We start from the raw sequence: 15,856 nt of genomic DNA on the forward strand, positions 1-15,856 counted from the left end.
TATATATACATATATATGTATATATATGTGTGTACTGTGTATATTTATATATATATATATATGTAAACAAAAACTTTTATTTTGCATGCGATTAATCGCGATTAATCGTTGCCCAGCACTAAATAATAATAATAGTTATTATAATAATATTATTATATTAAAATCACTTAAACATTTTCTTTACTTGAATTAAATTAAATGTTAACTGAAATAAAATATATTTTATTTCAACTTGTTACAAAGGCAACATTTCTTGTTTCGTTAAAGTTGAAATACTAAAATAACTAAAACTATAATAGTTACTGAAACTAAATATTACTAAAACTTCAATATTACTAAAATAAATATTAATAATTAAATAAAAAAATAAACAAAAAAATGACAAAAACACAATAAAATTACTAAAGGTTTAAGTGAAATAGAAGTGAAAACAGAAAAAAATTATTTAAAAATATTGACAACAACTATAATGGTATATCAATGACGTGTATTACCTATGGAGGGCCAAATTACTAAAATTAAATCATTAAATAAATGTTGAAATATATAAATAAATTGGTAAATACATAATTAAATTATTAAATACATTAATAAATGCAGAAATAAATATATAAATATTAATTAATGTATTCATTTTATTTATGTATGTATAGAAGTGGTGTGTCTCTCACTGCCTCACTTCCTCTGCACACTTCTGTCTCTGACCGTCCTCAAAGAGCTACGGCTTTGTGTTTGTTTCAATGAGTCACGTTTAATTTACTGCACATCCTTATGCTTATCATGTACCCACATTATATTAAACTGCTCACCTACCAGTATTACTGAGATGCTATTACTAATATTAATATTTACCATTTTTGTTTTTAAATGTATAATTTTCTTTAATGTTTTAGTGTGTTTTTTATCATGTTTAGTAATTTTTTTTAAATGTGTAATTTTTATTTTTTAAATTGTATTTTTAATATACATTATTTTATTGTATACAATTTAATTGTAGTTTTTAAAAATAATTATTTAGTTTTTATATATTTGTATTTCAATTAAAGTTAAACTAAATGAAAATTGCCTTGGTAAGTATCTGATTTTTTTTTATATATATATTTTAATATAATATAATTATTTTAATAAGAATTATCATTGTAATAATAATCATAAACAATGTTAATAATTTATAATAATTAATAAAAATTATATAGACATTTTTTAAATATATTTTTGTAAATATATGTTACAACCCAGTTACAAACCTTTGATATATTATAATAATTATTTTATGATAATTATTTTATTAATAATCATAAACAATATTATAAAATAAAAAATACTCTTGATGAATTTTGACCATTTTAATGTACTTTTACAAATATATTATTTCAGATAACGTTTATTTTATTTGAATTAACAGAAATGTTAGTTTTTTCTACTTGCACTCGTGTCATTCTGCATGAGTTTCTTCTGTTGAACACCAAGTAAAGGTTAAATATGAGCGGTTTGAGGGTGTTTTGTGCCTTTGTTAACGCTCAGTTGGTTGTGTTTGGCTCAGGACTGTTTCATGGTGGAAGGTGAAGATCTGAAGCATGACTTTGAGCGACTCCAGCTGGCCATGGAGATGGTGGGATTCCTGCCGTCCACCAGAAAACAGTGAGTTACAGCCTAAAAACCCCGACAGAACTCACTATAAAACCACAGCGGTCACTTAAACTGCTCTGAGAAGACACAGGACATACTGTCAATCACGTCATGTGTTCAGGTGTTCTGACGTCTGATTGGCTGATGTGGTATTAGAGGGTGGGGTTGTGATGATGTATTTTTCTGACATGTTATGTTTTCTCTTAATGTTTTCTTTATTATGAGATTTGACTCCTGTTTTGTTCTCCGCAGAATATTTTCTTTACTGTCTGCGATTCTTCTCCTGGGAAATATCCGTTACAAGAAGAAGACGTACAGAGACGACTCCATCGATATCTGCAACCCAGAGGTGCTTCCTATCGTCTCTGAACTGCTGGAGGTGAGACGATACAGAGCGCAAACCACAAAACCTGTGCAAGTCATTTGCACACATTTGCAACCCACCTTACTACTACTACTACTTGCATGTAGTGATGAATCGAGCTAAATTAAATTAATTTAATTTTTTTTATTTTTTATAATTTAATTTAATTAATTTTATTGTTTTTTTTTATTTATTTTATATTTTAATTAAATGTATTTTCTTATTTTTATATTTTATTTTTTATCATTTTATTAATAAATTATAATTTTTTATTTCATTTCAATTCATTTTATTTTGCTTTATTTTATTTGTTCATTTGGTTTTAATTTTTGTTGTGCTGTAGCTCCACCCACTGTGAAATCTCATTGGTTTCATTGGCATTTCACTTTCATAAAGGACTGAATAATTATTTGATGATAGAAATGTGACATTATGACACTCAAATAGTTCCCGCCTGCTTCAATAAAGCATCTGGTTGAGCTCAGCTAATACTATTTTATAAAAAAATAATATTTTTATAGAATTTATTAATATTTTGAAGTAGCTTGTATTTTCAGTTTTCATTTTAGTATGTTTTTAGTAATTTTATATATTTTTTTTGTTTTACTTAAATTTTATTTTTTGCGTTTGTCACTTTTAGTAGATTTAGCTTTAAGTAGTTGTACTTTTTTATTTAACTTTATCATTCGTATAACTTCATAAATTTTAGTATTTTCCACTTTCATCTTAGTTTGTTCAAGTTTTAGTAATTTTGTTATTTTTTTGTAGTTTTTTTACATTTTTATATTGTTTTAAATATATATGTATATAACATTTTTACCGCTTTATCAGCTGTATCACTTTATTTTCTATTTTTATATTTTCCATTTTCATTTTTATTTTATGATAAAGTTTTTGTAATTTTGTTGTGTTTTTGTCATGTTTTGTCATTAAACATTTATATATAGTTTTAAATTTTTATTGTACTTTATCAGTGTATAAATTTCTAGTTTTCTTTTACATTTTTTAATACGTTTTCCATCTAATATGTATTTTATTTTAAGAATCTTGACTACTCTTCGGTTGTTTTGACAGTGACAGCACTGTTGATGAGCTTCATCTTAAGCACACACTGCGAAAGCTTTGATTTTCTCTGGCTGCAGCGAGTCTTTGGCCTGAAGATTGAAGGTTTTTCTGCTTTATGAGCTTTAGTTTCCTCGTTTGTGTTTTCTTTTTACAGTGTTTTAGTCGTTTCTGATAACTTTTGGTGTTTTGAATGTTAATCCACCACACAAACAGCAGTAAAACACATGAGTTTATGTGATATAAATGGACATTTCTATGCATTCGAGGCTTTTATGAGCTAACACTTGCACGCTAAGGCGGACTAGCGTATCTTGGCGTCTGTCGGTGGGTTTGTCTTGATTTCCCAGCGGAAAGTGTGTTTGTTGAAAATCACATTCTGTCCAAACACCGATTCGTTTTCCAGAGTCACTGAAGCTGCACAACTCTCCACAGAAATATCCTATATGAGGTGGTTTAATGCTAACTGTGTTTATTTCTCATGGTTTGTGCAGGTGAAGGAGGAGATGCTTTTCGAGGCTCTGACCACACGAAAGACGGTGACGGTGGGCGAGAGGTTGATTGTGCCGTACAAACTGGCCGAGGTGAGATGGTCATTACATTACGGACCTTAAACACTCCTTCAGAGCTTCTGCCAGATCGTTCATGAAGCTGACGTGTGAGATCTTGACGTTTGTTTGAAGTTGTGGTGGTGTTTGTAAGGTTTGTTTGTGGTCTGAAGTGTCGGGTTTTTAAGGGTTTTTCCTGTGAGCTGTTTACTCTTGAATCCTCCTTCATTTGTGTCTTTATCTCTCACTATCCCACACCACAATCTCATTTTCCACTGGTTTTGGTTTTGGCTGACCCCGTCCTGACCCAGCTGAGGTCTTCTTCAGACCTTTACACGTACTTGTACACATGCTCTTGTGTGTAAGTCATTAAAGTGCATTTGATGTTGCTAGCGTCACGATCTATCAATAGAGCTACAGGAAACATCAAATAACATCTCAGAACATTATCCTGTAGATCTAAGAACAGTTTAACATACACATTTGTTTATTTGTTTCTTGATATTAATTAATTAGTTTATTAATTAATTAATATTAATTTTTAACTTTTGTTTTAAACAGTGCCATGCTCTACCAATAGAACTACAGGAAATATAAATAGTAAATTTATTTATTTATTTTAATTAATTAATTTTATTTATTTATTTGTTTGTTTGTTTGTTTGTTTGTTTGTTTGTTTGTTTATATTAATTTGTACCTTTAATTTTAGACAGTGCTATGCTCTACCAATAGAACTACAGGAAATATAAATAGTCAAATTTATTTATTTATTTTTATTTTATTTAGTAATTTTATTTTAATGAATGAATGAATTAACTAAATAATTAATTAATATTACTTTTTATGTTTCGTTTTAGACAGGGCTATGCTCTACCAATAGAACTACAGGAAATATAAATAGACATATTTATTTATTTATTTATTTATTTATTTACTTGTTGGTTTTATATAGTGCATGCTCTACCAATACAGATCCAGGAAACATCATAAAAAAAGAAAAATAAATAAATAAAATAGACAAAACATTTCAGAATATTATACAACTGAAATTACTTTAAAATGTATTTGTTTGTTTGTGTTAATTAATTTGTTTACTTGCTTTGTTATTAATTATTACATTTTTAGTTTTGTTTTTAGACCACATCATCTTCTACCAATAGAGCTACAGGAAACATAAATAGACAAAACATTTCAGAATATTATACAACTGAGAAAAGTTTGTTTGTTTTAGTTATTTAATTGAATTTTTTTATTTACTTTTAATCACTATATTATTTTGTATTTTCTTTTCAATTGCGGGCCCATGGAAAATATCCACATTAATATAAAACGAATATGAAAGACATTTAATTAATATTTTCTTTAACATTTGATTTGTGTCTGTATGAATCACAAAGTCTCTCATTAGTTTATTAATTATGTTTCATGTGCTGTGGATGAAACTCTTCATGCTTTACATGCACAATCACACTCAAACTCTCTCTCATATCGTCTCGCTTTCTCTTGTGGTCTAGAAGTCAAACACTAAACCTTTCCTCCACTCTGTGTGTGTGTGTGTGTGTGTGTGTGTGTGTGTGTGTGTGTGTGTTATGACGGCACACAAACTCAGTGGTTTATCCGGAAACCCCAGTGGCATACACACACACACACACACACACACACACACACACACAAACAAACTCACACTCACACACCTTTACCCTTTAATTATTTTTATTTCTCTAATTTTCATTTTAGTGCTACAACTATCATTATCACTTTCAATTTTTTATCTTTTGTTTTAATTTTAATTTTAGTTGAAACTTTAGTGATTTTGTGTTTTTGTGTGTTTTTATTGGGGTTTTTTTGTTTTGTTTTTTTATTTATGTATAGGTGTTGTTCATTTTTATTTTACAAATTTATCAGCTATATAACTGTATCAATTGTTCTTGAAGTTTTTTAAATTATTTTTGTATTTTATTTATTTTGATTTATTTTTTTATTTAAAATTGTATGTATTTTAATCATTTTAATTTTATTTAATTTTATTTTATTCCTTTTTATTTATTTTATTTTATATATATTCAGTTTTCACACACACACACACACACACACAGATGCAGGTTTTTCCATGATCTTAATGATGAATGACACTTAAATTCTCCTCCACCGTTTCTGAGTACGTATCAGAACGACTCTCAACCTTTAAATGTTAAAGTGTTGTGAATAATGAATCACGCAGGGGGTGTTTTATATAATGTTTCTTCCCTCCTCCAGAACATAGCTAAAAATAAAAGCTGAATCAATAATGCAGGAGCGTCTTCTGCAGAACTGAACATGAGCTTGTGTTTATTATGAATATAGTCAGCGTTTAAATCCATCAACGTTTGGCCTGAACGTCCTTGAGTCTCTCAGCAGCCAATCAGCTTCACTCTTCCCATCAGGCCCGGCGACGTCAGAGCAGTTTGATGGGTGTTAAGTGGGGAGTGTTTTATATGTTTTAGCTCATACAGGTTCAGTAAGTGACGTTCCTGGCAGCGGCTGCAGCTTTATGGGCTTTGCACATGCTGAAGGAGATCTGTGTGCTGCTCGAACTTTAAATCAGCTGAAAGAGAGAGAGAGAGAAAAAGAGAGCGAGAAAGAGAGAGAGACAGAGAGAAAGAGAGAGAGACAGAGAGAAAGAGAGAGAGAGACAGAGTCTCAAACCACATTAAAACCTAAAACATAAGATTGTTGAGGATTATTCTGGAATACATAACACTTGATGTATTAATACTATTATAATTACTATTATAAATTACTACCTTTTAAGATGTGAATAAGATTTTTCTTTTTCTTTTTAGGTTTACATGTAGTGTGTTAATTGTGGCTATATATATTATATAGATAGATAGATAGATTATATAAACATTTAAAATCCTGTATAAAGCTGTATATTAAATAAAAGAATATATAATAAATAAAATAAAATGTTCACATAAAATAAAAGGTGTGTATTAATTATATGCATAAATGCACATCATTTTTTATTTTATGGGTGATAAATATATAAATTAAAATACATATATTTTTGATAATGCTGTAATAGTTTTATATACACGCATGCATACATGCGCACTTTTATTATATGTATTTATATAGTAGTTTCTCACATATATTTTATGTATTTTATTTAAAATGCAGGTTTATTTAAGTTTATATAGGTTTTTAATTATGAAAAGTAATATATATGTGACCCTGCAGCACAAAAGCAGTCATGAGCAGCACAGGTATATTTGTAAAAATAGCCAAAAATACATTGTATGGGTCAAAATGATAGATTTTTCTTTTATACCAAAAATCATTAGGATATTAAGTAAAGATGATGTTCCATGAAGATATTTTGTAAATTTCCTACTGTAAATATATCAAAACTTCATTTTTGATTAGTAATATGCATTGCTAAGAACTTCATTTGAACAACTTTAAAGGAGATTTTCTCAATATTTAGATTTTTTTCCAGGGTCACATATGTGCATATTACCTATACTTTATATGTATATTTATTTATTATATAGGGCTATAATGTTTTATATAATCTACATTTATTTATTTATTTTTGAGTTTGTAAATAAAACAGAGCAGTGGAGTATGATTTGCAATAAATATGACTTTCTACTTTAAATTTGGGGCCAGATTTACTAACAGCTTGCGCAAACCATCTTTTGGCTTTAAAATAGTACTGTAAGGATTTAGTGAAGAGTTAAGCGTGGACAGTTATTTTTTTGCCTGAGCTTTTAACTTTGTAGGAGTTTCCCTTTCAGATGCAAAATGTATGGGAGGAGAGTATTAAAATGAAGCACGCAACGTGATTTACTAATGCTTGCGCTCGTCAAATTACTGGTATTTGCACCATTATTTAACACCCCCAAAAAGCATGTCTTAAGCAGGTGGTAATTTGCGCTGCTCTTGGTAGATTGAGCTGGTCATTATGGAGATTATCTGGCTGCGTCTGTGTTCTTTAATGTGCGCATTGTTAGTAAATAACCCGCATAATTTCCCCCTCCCATCAGGGTTTTTATGGAATTGCGCTCGGACACTAATTCGCCTTGTTTAGTAAATCTGGCCCTTGATATATAATTAAATGTTACTTGCGATTTCTTTTTTGTGGAATTTGCTAGCAGCTTCTGAGTGAAAATTGTTTCTATATCCATTTTTCAGTATATACTTATACACGCACACACACACACACACACACACACACACACACACAGGTTTTTAATTACTCCTGTGAAGGCGTGCTATAGGTTTGTGTGACACAGGACGTGACTTGTTAGTGGAAATTCAGGGACGTTTCTGTGTGAGACCACAGTTTCCCCTATATAATCTCACTCTGATATGTTTCACACAGCGCTTTCAGTCTGTGAAGCAGCAAACACGTCCACTGCTTGTATTGTTTTTATTTAATGTGATTTCTCATTGAATGTTGGGTCTGTTCTTCTGTTGTTCACACTTGTAGATGCTGGTGACTTCATGCAAACATCACTCACATTCTCCTCACAAAATGTAAAAATCTAGTTTGTGTTGTTCATGTATTTCCTGATTTTGTCACATTGACTGGCTGTGAGTGAGTGTATGTTTGTGTGATGAGCATGTGAGACACACACACATACATACATGTGTGATGGCGGTGATTGACAGGTGTGTGTTTGCACAGGCTGGGACGGTGAGGGACTCGATGGCCAAATCTCTGTACGGCGCTCTGTTCGACTGGATCGTCTTCCGCACAAACCACGCACTGCTCTACAACAAAGACCTGGAGGATTCAGACAAGGTGCAAACACACACACACACACAAACAAACATGCAATCACATTAACAAACATGCACAAACACTCACACAAACTCACAAATGCTCACACAAACTCACAAATACTCACACAAACTCACAAAAACTCAAACACTCTCACAAACTCACAAACACTCACACAAACTCACAAACACGCACACAAACTCACAAACACTCACAAACACGCACACAAACTCACAAACACGCACACAAACTCACAAACACGCACACAAACGCACAAACACGCACACAAACGCACAAACACGCACATAAACTCACAAACACTCACAAACACGCACACAAACTCACAAACACGCACACAAACTCACAAACACGCACACAAACTCAAACACTCACACAAACTCACAAACACTCACACAAACTCACAAACACTCACACAAACTCACAAACACTCACACAAACTCACAAACACTCACACAAACTCACAAACACTCACACAAACTTAAACACTCACAAATACTCACTCAAACACTCACACAAACTCACAAACACTCACACAAACTCACAAACACTCACACAAACTCACAAACACTCACACAAACTCACAAACACTCACACAAACTTAAACACTCACAAATACTCACACAAACTCAAACACTCACACAAACTCACAAACACTCACACAAACTCACAAACACTCACACAAACTCACAAACACGCACACAAACACGCACACAAACTCACAAAAACGCACACAAACTCACAAACACTCACACAAACTCACAAACACTCACACAAACTCACAAACACTCACACAAACTCACAAACACTCACACAAACTCAAACACTCACACAAACTCACAAATACTCACACAAACTCACAAATAATCACACAAACTCAAACATTCACACAAACTCACAAACACTCACACAAACTCCAAACACTCACACAAACTCCAAACACTCACACAAACTCACAAACACTCACACAAACTCACAAACACGCACACAAACTCACAAACACGCACACAAACTCACAAACACGCACACAAACTCACAAACACGCACACAAACTCACAAACACTCACACAAACTCACAAACACTCACACAAACTCACAAACACTCACACAAACTCACAAACACTCACACAAACTCAAACACTCACACAAACTCACACAAACTCAAACACTCACACAAACTCACAAACACTCACACAAACTCAAACACTCACACAAACTCACAAATACTCACACAAACTCACAAATAATCACACAAACTCAAACATTCACACAAACTCACAAACACTCTCACAAACACTCACACAAACTCAAACACTCACACAAACTCACAAACACTCACACAAACTCACAAACACGCACACAAACTCACAAACACGCACACAAACTCACAAACACGCACACAAACTCACAAACACGCACACAAACTCACAAACACGCACACAAACTCACAAATACTCACACAAACTCAAACACTCACACAAACTCACAAAAACTCACACAAACTCACAAACACGCACACAAACTCACAAACACGCACACAAACTCACAAACACGCACACAAACTCACAAACACTCACACAAACTCACAAACACTCACACAAACTCACAAACACTCACACAAACTCACAAACACTCACACAAACTCACAAATACTCACACAAACTCACAAATACTCACACAAACTCACAAATAATCACACAAACTCAAACATTCACACAAACTCACAAACACTCACACAAACTCCAAACACTCACACAAACTCACAAACACTCACACAAACTCACAAACACTCACACAAACTCACAAACACTCACACAAACTCACAAACACTCACACAAACCCACAAATACTCTCACAAATACTCACACAAACTCACACAAACTCTCACAAACTCACAAATACTCACACAAACTCACAAACACTCACACAAACTCACAAACACTCACACAAACTCACAAATACTCACACAAACTCACAAATACTCACACAAACTCACAAATACTCACACAAACTCACAAATACTCACACAAACTCACACTCACAAACACTCACACAAACTCACAAATACTCACACAAACTCACACTCACACACTCACAAACACTCACACAAACTCACAAACACTCACACAAACTCACAAACACTCACACAAACTCACACTCACACAAACTCACAAACACTCACACAAACTCACAAATACTCACACAAACTCACAAATACTCACACAAACTCACACTCACAAACACTCACAAACACTCACACAAACTCACAAACACTCACACAAACTCACAAATACTCACACAAACTCACACTCACACACTCACAAACACTCACACAAACTCACAAACACTCACACAAACTCACAAACACTCACACAAACTCACACTCACACAAACTCACAAACACTCACACAAACTCACAAATACTCACACAAACTCACAAATACTCACACAAACTCACACTCACAAACACTCACAAACACTCACACAAACTCACAAACACTCACACAAACTCACAAACACTCACACAAACTCACAAACACTCACACAAACTCACAAACACTCACACAAACTCACAAATACTCACACAAACTCACACTCACACAAACTCACACTCACACAAACTCACAAACACTCACACAAACTCACAAACACTCACACAAACTCACAAACACTCACACAAACTCACAAACACTCACACAAAGTCACAAACACTCACACAAACTCACAAATACTCACACAAACTCACACTCACACAAACTCACAAACACTCACACAAACTCACAAACACTCACACAAACTCACAAACACTCACACAAACTCACAAATACTCACACAAACTCACACTCACAAACACTCACAAACACTCACACAAACTCACAAACACTCACACACACTCACACAAACTCACAAACACTCACACAAACTCACAAACACTCACACAAACTCACAAACACTCACAAAAACTCACAAACACTCACACAAACTCACAAATACTCACACAAACTCACACTCACACAAACTCACAAACACTCACACAAACTCACAAACACTCACACAAACTCACAAACACTCACACAAACTCACAAATACTCACACAAACTCACACTCACACAAACTCACAAACACTCACACAAACTCACAAACACGCACACAAACTCACAAACACTCACACAAACTCACAAACACTCACACAAACTCACAAATACTCACACAAACTCTCACATTTTAAGATTATGCTGTGTGAAAGGTGTGTGCATTATATTTGTTCACACATTTGCACACTAGCTAGTAATAATCCTACACACATTATTGACAGGTTGTATCTGGTTGGCTTGAGTGCCTGATTGTTCGTCAATGTCTCTGAACTCCCTGATCAATACAGCGATCAGCTCTGACGGTCATGATGACGCTCCTGCACCAGCGCTCACATTCACATTGACCTGATGTGAGAGGTGTGTGTGTTTCAGATCCTGTCCATCGGCGTGCTGGACATCTTCGGCTTCGAGGACTACGAGAGCAACAGCTTCGAGCAGTTCTGCATCAACTTCGCCAACGAGACGCTGCAGCATTACTTCAACCAGCACGTCTTCAAGCTGGAGCAGGTAACAGATCTCTGGATCTGATCACATGAGCGCCGTCATTTACTCGTCACATTTCATTACTGAGTCGTCACTGGAGTCTTAGAATATAGACAAACCTCAAGTGTGTTTACATCTTGACCTCTTGTGTGTTTAATATGAATATTGTGCTTATTTAAAGGGACAATTCAAGGAAAAAATGTGATGTTTTTTGTGAACAACTCTAGGGTTATTATAGTTAATTAAAACTAAAACCATTAAAAACATTTTGTTAATTTAATTAAAATAAATGATAAATGAAACTATATCAAATATGAAAAAGTTAACTTATTTTATTTTAGCTAATTGCCAAGGCAATACTTCTTATTTTAATTTAGTTAAATAAATAATAAAATAAATTTTAAATATTATTAAAAATTATTATATAATTTCATTTTAGTTTTTTTAAGTAAATTTTATACAAGAAAACTCATTTACATTGACACTTTCAAAATATAAGCATAAACTATGTATGTGTGTGTATATATTTTATTTATTTATTTATTTATTTATTTTTCAAGGTTAAAATAAACAGAAAAGTTACGTTGGCAACCAGCTGAAATTTATGTACTTTTTTTCAGTTAATGTTTATTTTATTTTAAGTAATATTTTTTATGGTTTTAGTTTTAGTTTCCGTTAACTATAATAACCCTGATTGAAATGATAAAAATGCATCAAATATTCAATTTCAAAAATTGTTTTTGATTTTAGTGAAGGTCATTTTATACAATAATTTTTTCTTGTTGTTGTTTTTTGACATTTTCATAATATGATCATTAAAAACTATAAAGACACATTCAAAAATAAATACTATATTATTAAAATTTTATATATATATATATATATATTATATAATAAATATCAAGCATCAGTTTTCAAATTTAGTTTTGAATTTTAGTAAAGTTGTTAATTTTATACAAACCTATTGTTATTATATTACATTATTATTCTTATGATGATTATGATTGTTGTTGTTGTTTGTTATATTGCATTTATTTTCTGAAACACTTTACAATTTATGTTTGGAAGGCACTATTAAAATAATAATAACAATAAGAACTATTGTTGTTGTTAGTATTGAAACTATTCTGCTGCAGAAATAATAAAAAAATATTAAAGGACTTCAAATTGGAGGTTAATAATGTTGTTTTTAGTGTATATTATACAGGATTAAATAAAATCATAATGATATTTAATATTGTTTTCATATTCAGACCTTTGAAACACTTCGAGCTGCAGTAATACAGAAGGTTTGTTATAGTTTGCGGTGTGTGTTTGATCTGTCAGGAGGAGTATCGCTCGGAGGGCATCAGCTGGCACATGATCGACTACATCGACAACACGGCCTGCATCAACCTCATCAGCAAGAAACCCACCGCGCTGCTCCACCTGCTGGACGAGGAGTGCAAGTGAGTCCCAGTCACAGCTATCAGGCAGCTTTCAGATATTATGTAGTTTCTTTGTGTGTTTTCTTGTTTTGGATTTCACAGAAATGTTTAGTAAATATTCATCTAGAAGCCGGTTCCATCGGATTTAGTCACACTAATGTTTAATTCTTTCATATCATTATCATTGTTATATTGTTTTAACATCAGAAAACTGAACAAGTCACCAAAATTAGAGTTATTTTTGTGTAATTAAGATGATATTATAGCTTTTATTAATATTTAGAATTAGGCTTATATATATTTTCCACTTTCATTTGTTCAAGTTTTAGTAATTTAGCTGTTTTTGCTATATACACACACACACAATGTACAAATGTATTAATACGTCTGTATAGTTTTTATACATTTTCATTTTAGTTTTTTATTGTAAATTCACTTTTATTTGATATCTGTCTTCCTTCAGCTTGCTCCCTTTACTGCGGAGTGATTGATTGATTGATTGATAGATAGATAGATAGATAGATATATATATATATATATATATATATATATATATCGGTATTTTATTTTGTGTATTTGTTTTTTATTTTTTATTTATCATTTTATTTTTTTATTTCTTAAAAATTTAATGATTTAATATGTAAATGTTTTTTTTTTATTATTAATTTATTAGTTTTTCATTTCTGCTCATATTATGAAAATATTAAATTTACTTCTTGTATGAAAATGAACTACTTTACTAATCAAATATTGAAATTTGTAATATATATGCACATGTTTTTAAGTTTTAGTAGTTCAGGTTTAAATAAAGGAAAAGTTGCATTGGCAACTAGCTGAAATGAAGTTTCAATTTATTATATATTTTATTTTATTTCAGTTCGTTTATTTTATTTCAAGTAACAAAAATGTTTTTTTTTCTTATGTTTTTAGTTTAATTTTCAGTTAACTATACCTGATTTAAAGGATAACAGCCTAAAAAGGTTATTATAAATAAATATCAAATATTAATTTTCAAAATGTAGTTTTTGATTTTAGTAAATAAGTGAAATTTACACAAGAATATTTGAACATTGTTTTCATAATGTGTTAATAGATGCATTAATAGATATATTTGTTTCTGTCATAAAACCGTGCTGAATTACTGGAGTGTTTGATCGGGTGTGAATGTTGTTCAGTTTTCCTCAGGCGTCTAATCAGACTCTGCTGGATAAGTTTAAGCGGCAGCACGAGGGAAGCGGCTACATCGAGTTCCCCGCCGTCATGGAGCCAGCGTTCATCATCCGACACTACGCCGGCAAGGTCAAATACAGCGTCAAGGTGAGAGACTCGCAGACCCCAGCTCTTCTGCTTCAGAGTGCTGAAGTGTGTGTGTGTGTGTGTGTGTGTGATGAAGTGAGCATTTGCATATGTTACACACACACAGTGACCTAATTCTGTGCTTAAATCTGATTGGTTGGATCGTTTGTATCTGGAGCACATGTTTGGCAGAGAGGGTTAAATCTACACACACACACATGTAAAGCTGTTGTGGTCTGTGTTTATTCGAGCTGTGTTTGGAGCAGATGTGACTGTATCAGTGTCCATTATGAGAACAGCTGCTTCACATCACCATCAGCTCACATTACTGCCCTTCATTCTCAATCCGCTTGAATCCGTGCTATTTTCGTACCGTTCATATACTATTAGTATTATTTTTATTTTTATATTTTCTGTTTTCATTTTAATTTTACATTTTGATGTTTTTGTCATTTTTATTTATTTTTTATTATTGTTATATTTTATCTTATTTATCTATTTTTTATTGTCTGTCTGTCTGTCTGTGTATCTATCTATTTATACACACACACACACGCGCGCACACGCACACACATATATATATATATATATATATATACATACATACATATATATACACATATATATATATACACATACATATATACATACATACATACACATATATATATATGTATGTATATATATATATGTGTATGTATGTATATATATGTATATGTATATATATATATGTATATGTGTAATTTTAATTCAGTTTTAGTTATAGATATTTTAGTATATCAACTATATATAGTTGAAAATGAGAAATCCGCCTTTGCAACTAGCTGATTTTTTTTCTCTTTTAATTTATATTTATTTATTTATTTTTATTTATTATATTTGAAGTAATACATTTATTTTTTTTGTTTGTTTTAACTGTAATAACCCTGGTTATTTTATTTTATAATTTTAATTAGTTTTAATTTTCATTTTATCTGAAGTCTTCGTTATCTTGTCGTGAGTTTTTGTAAGTTTTAGTAGTATTTTTCTGTTTTATTTTATTATTATTGTTATATTTTTTATGTTTATTATTAATTTTAGTGATTTTATTACATCAAGTTAAACAAATGAAAGGCAAATGTTGCTTAGTTTGAAATAGTGCTTTTTTTAGAGAAATACTATCA

General features: G+C 31.6%; 1 protein-coding gene across 7 annotated transcripts in view; it reads left to right on the forward strand.

The window, feature by feature from the left end:
- The window catches only part of myo9ab (myosin IXAb), a 109,809-nt gene that overhangs the window by 51,441 nt on the left and 42,512 nt on the right, over window positions 1-15,856 (forward strand). For all 7 annotated transcript variants that reach the window (XM_079412193.1, XM_079412197.1, XM_079412196.1 and 4 more), the window contains 7 exons: window positions 1,544-1,641; window positions 1,882-2,008; window positions 3,550-3,639; window positions 8,279-8,395; window positions 11,860-11,994; window positions 13,297-13,418; window positions 14,573-14,714. In XM_079412193.1, the coding sequence (XP_079268319.1) occupies window positions 1,544-1,641; window positions 1,882-2,008; window positions 3,550-3,639; window positions 8,279-8,395; window positions 11,860-11,994; window positions 13,297-13,418; window positions 14,573-14,714 (831 nt within the window). The remainder of the gene's footprint in view (window positions 1-1,543; window positions 1,642-1,881; window positions 2,009-3,549; window positions 3,640-8,278; window positions 8,396-11,859; window positions 11,995-13,296; window positions 13,419-14,572; window positions 14,715-15,856) is intronic.

This window comes from Barbus barbus (assembly GCF_936440315.1).
Source record: "Barbus barbus genome assembly, chromosome: 48".
NCBI classification, from domain to species: Eukaryota; Metazoa; Chordata; class Actinopteri; order Cypriniformes; family Cyprinidae; genus Barbus; species Barbus barbus.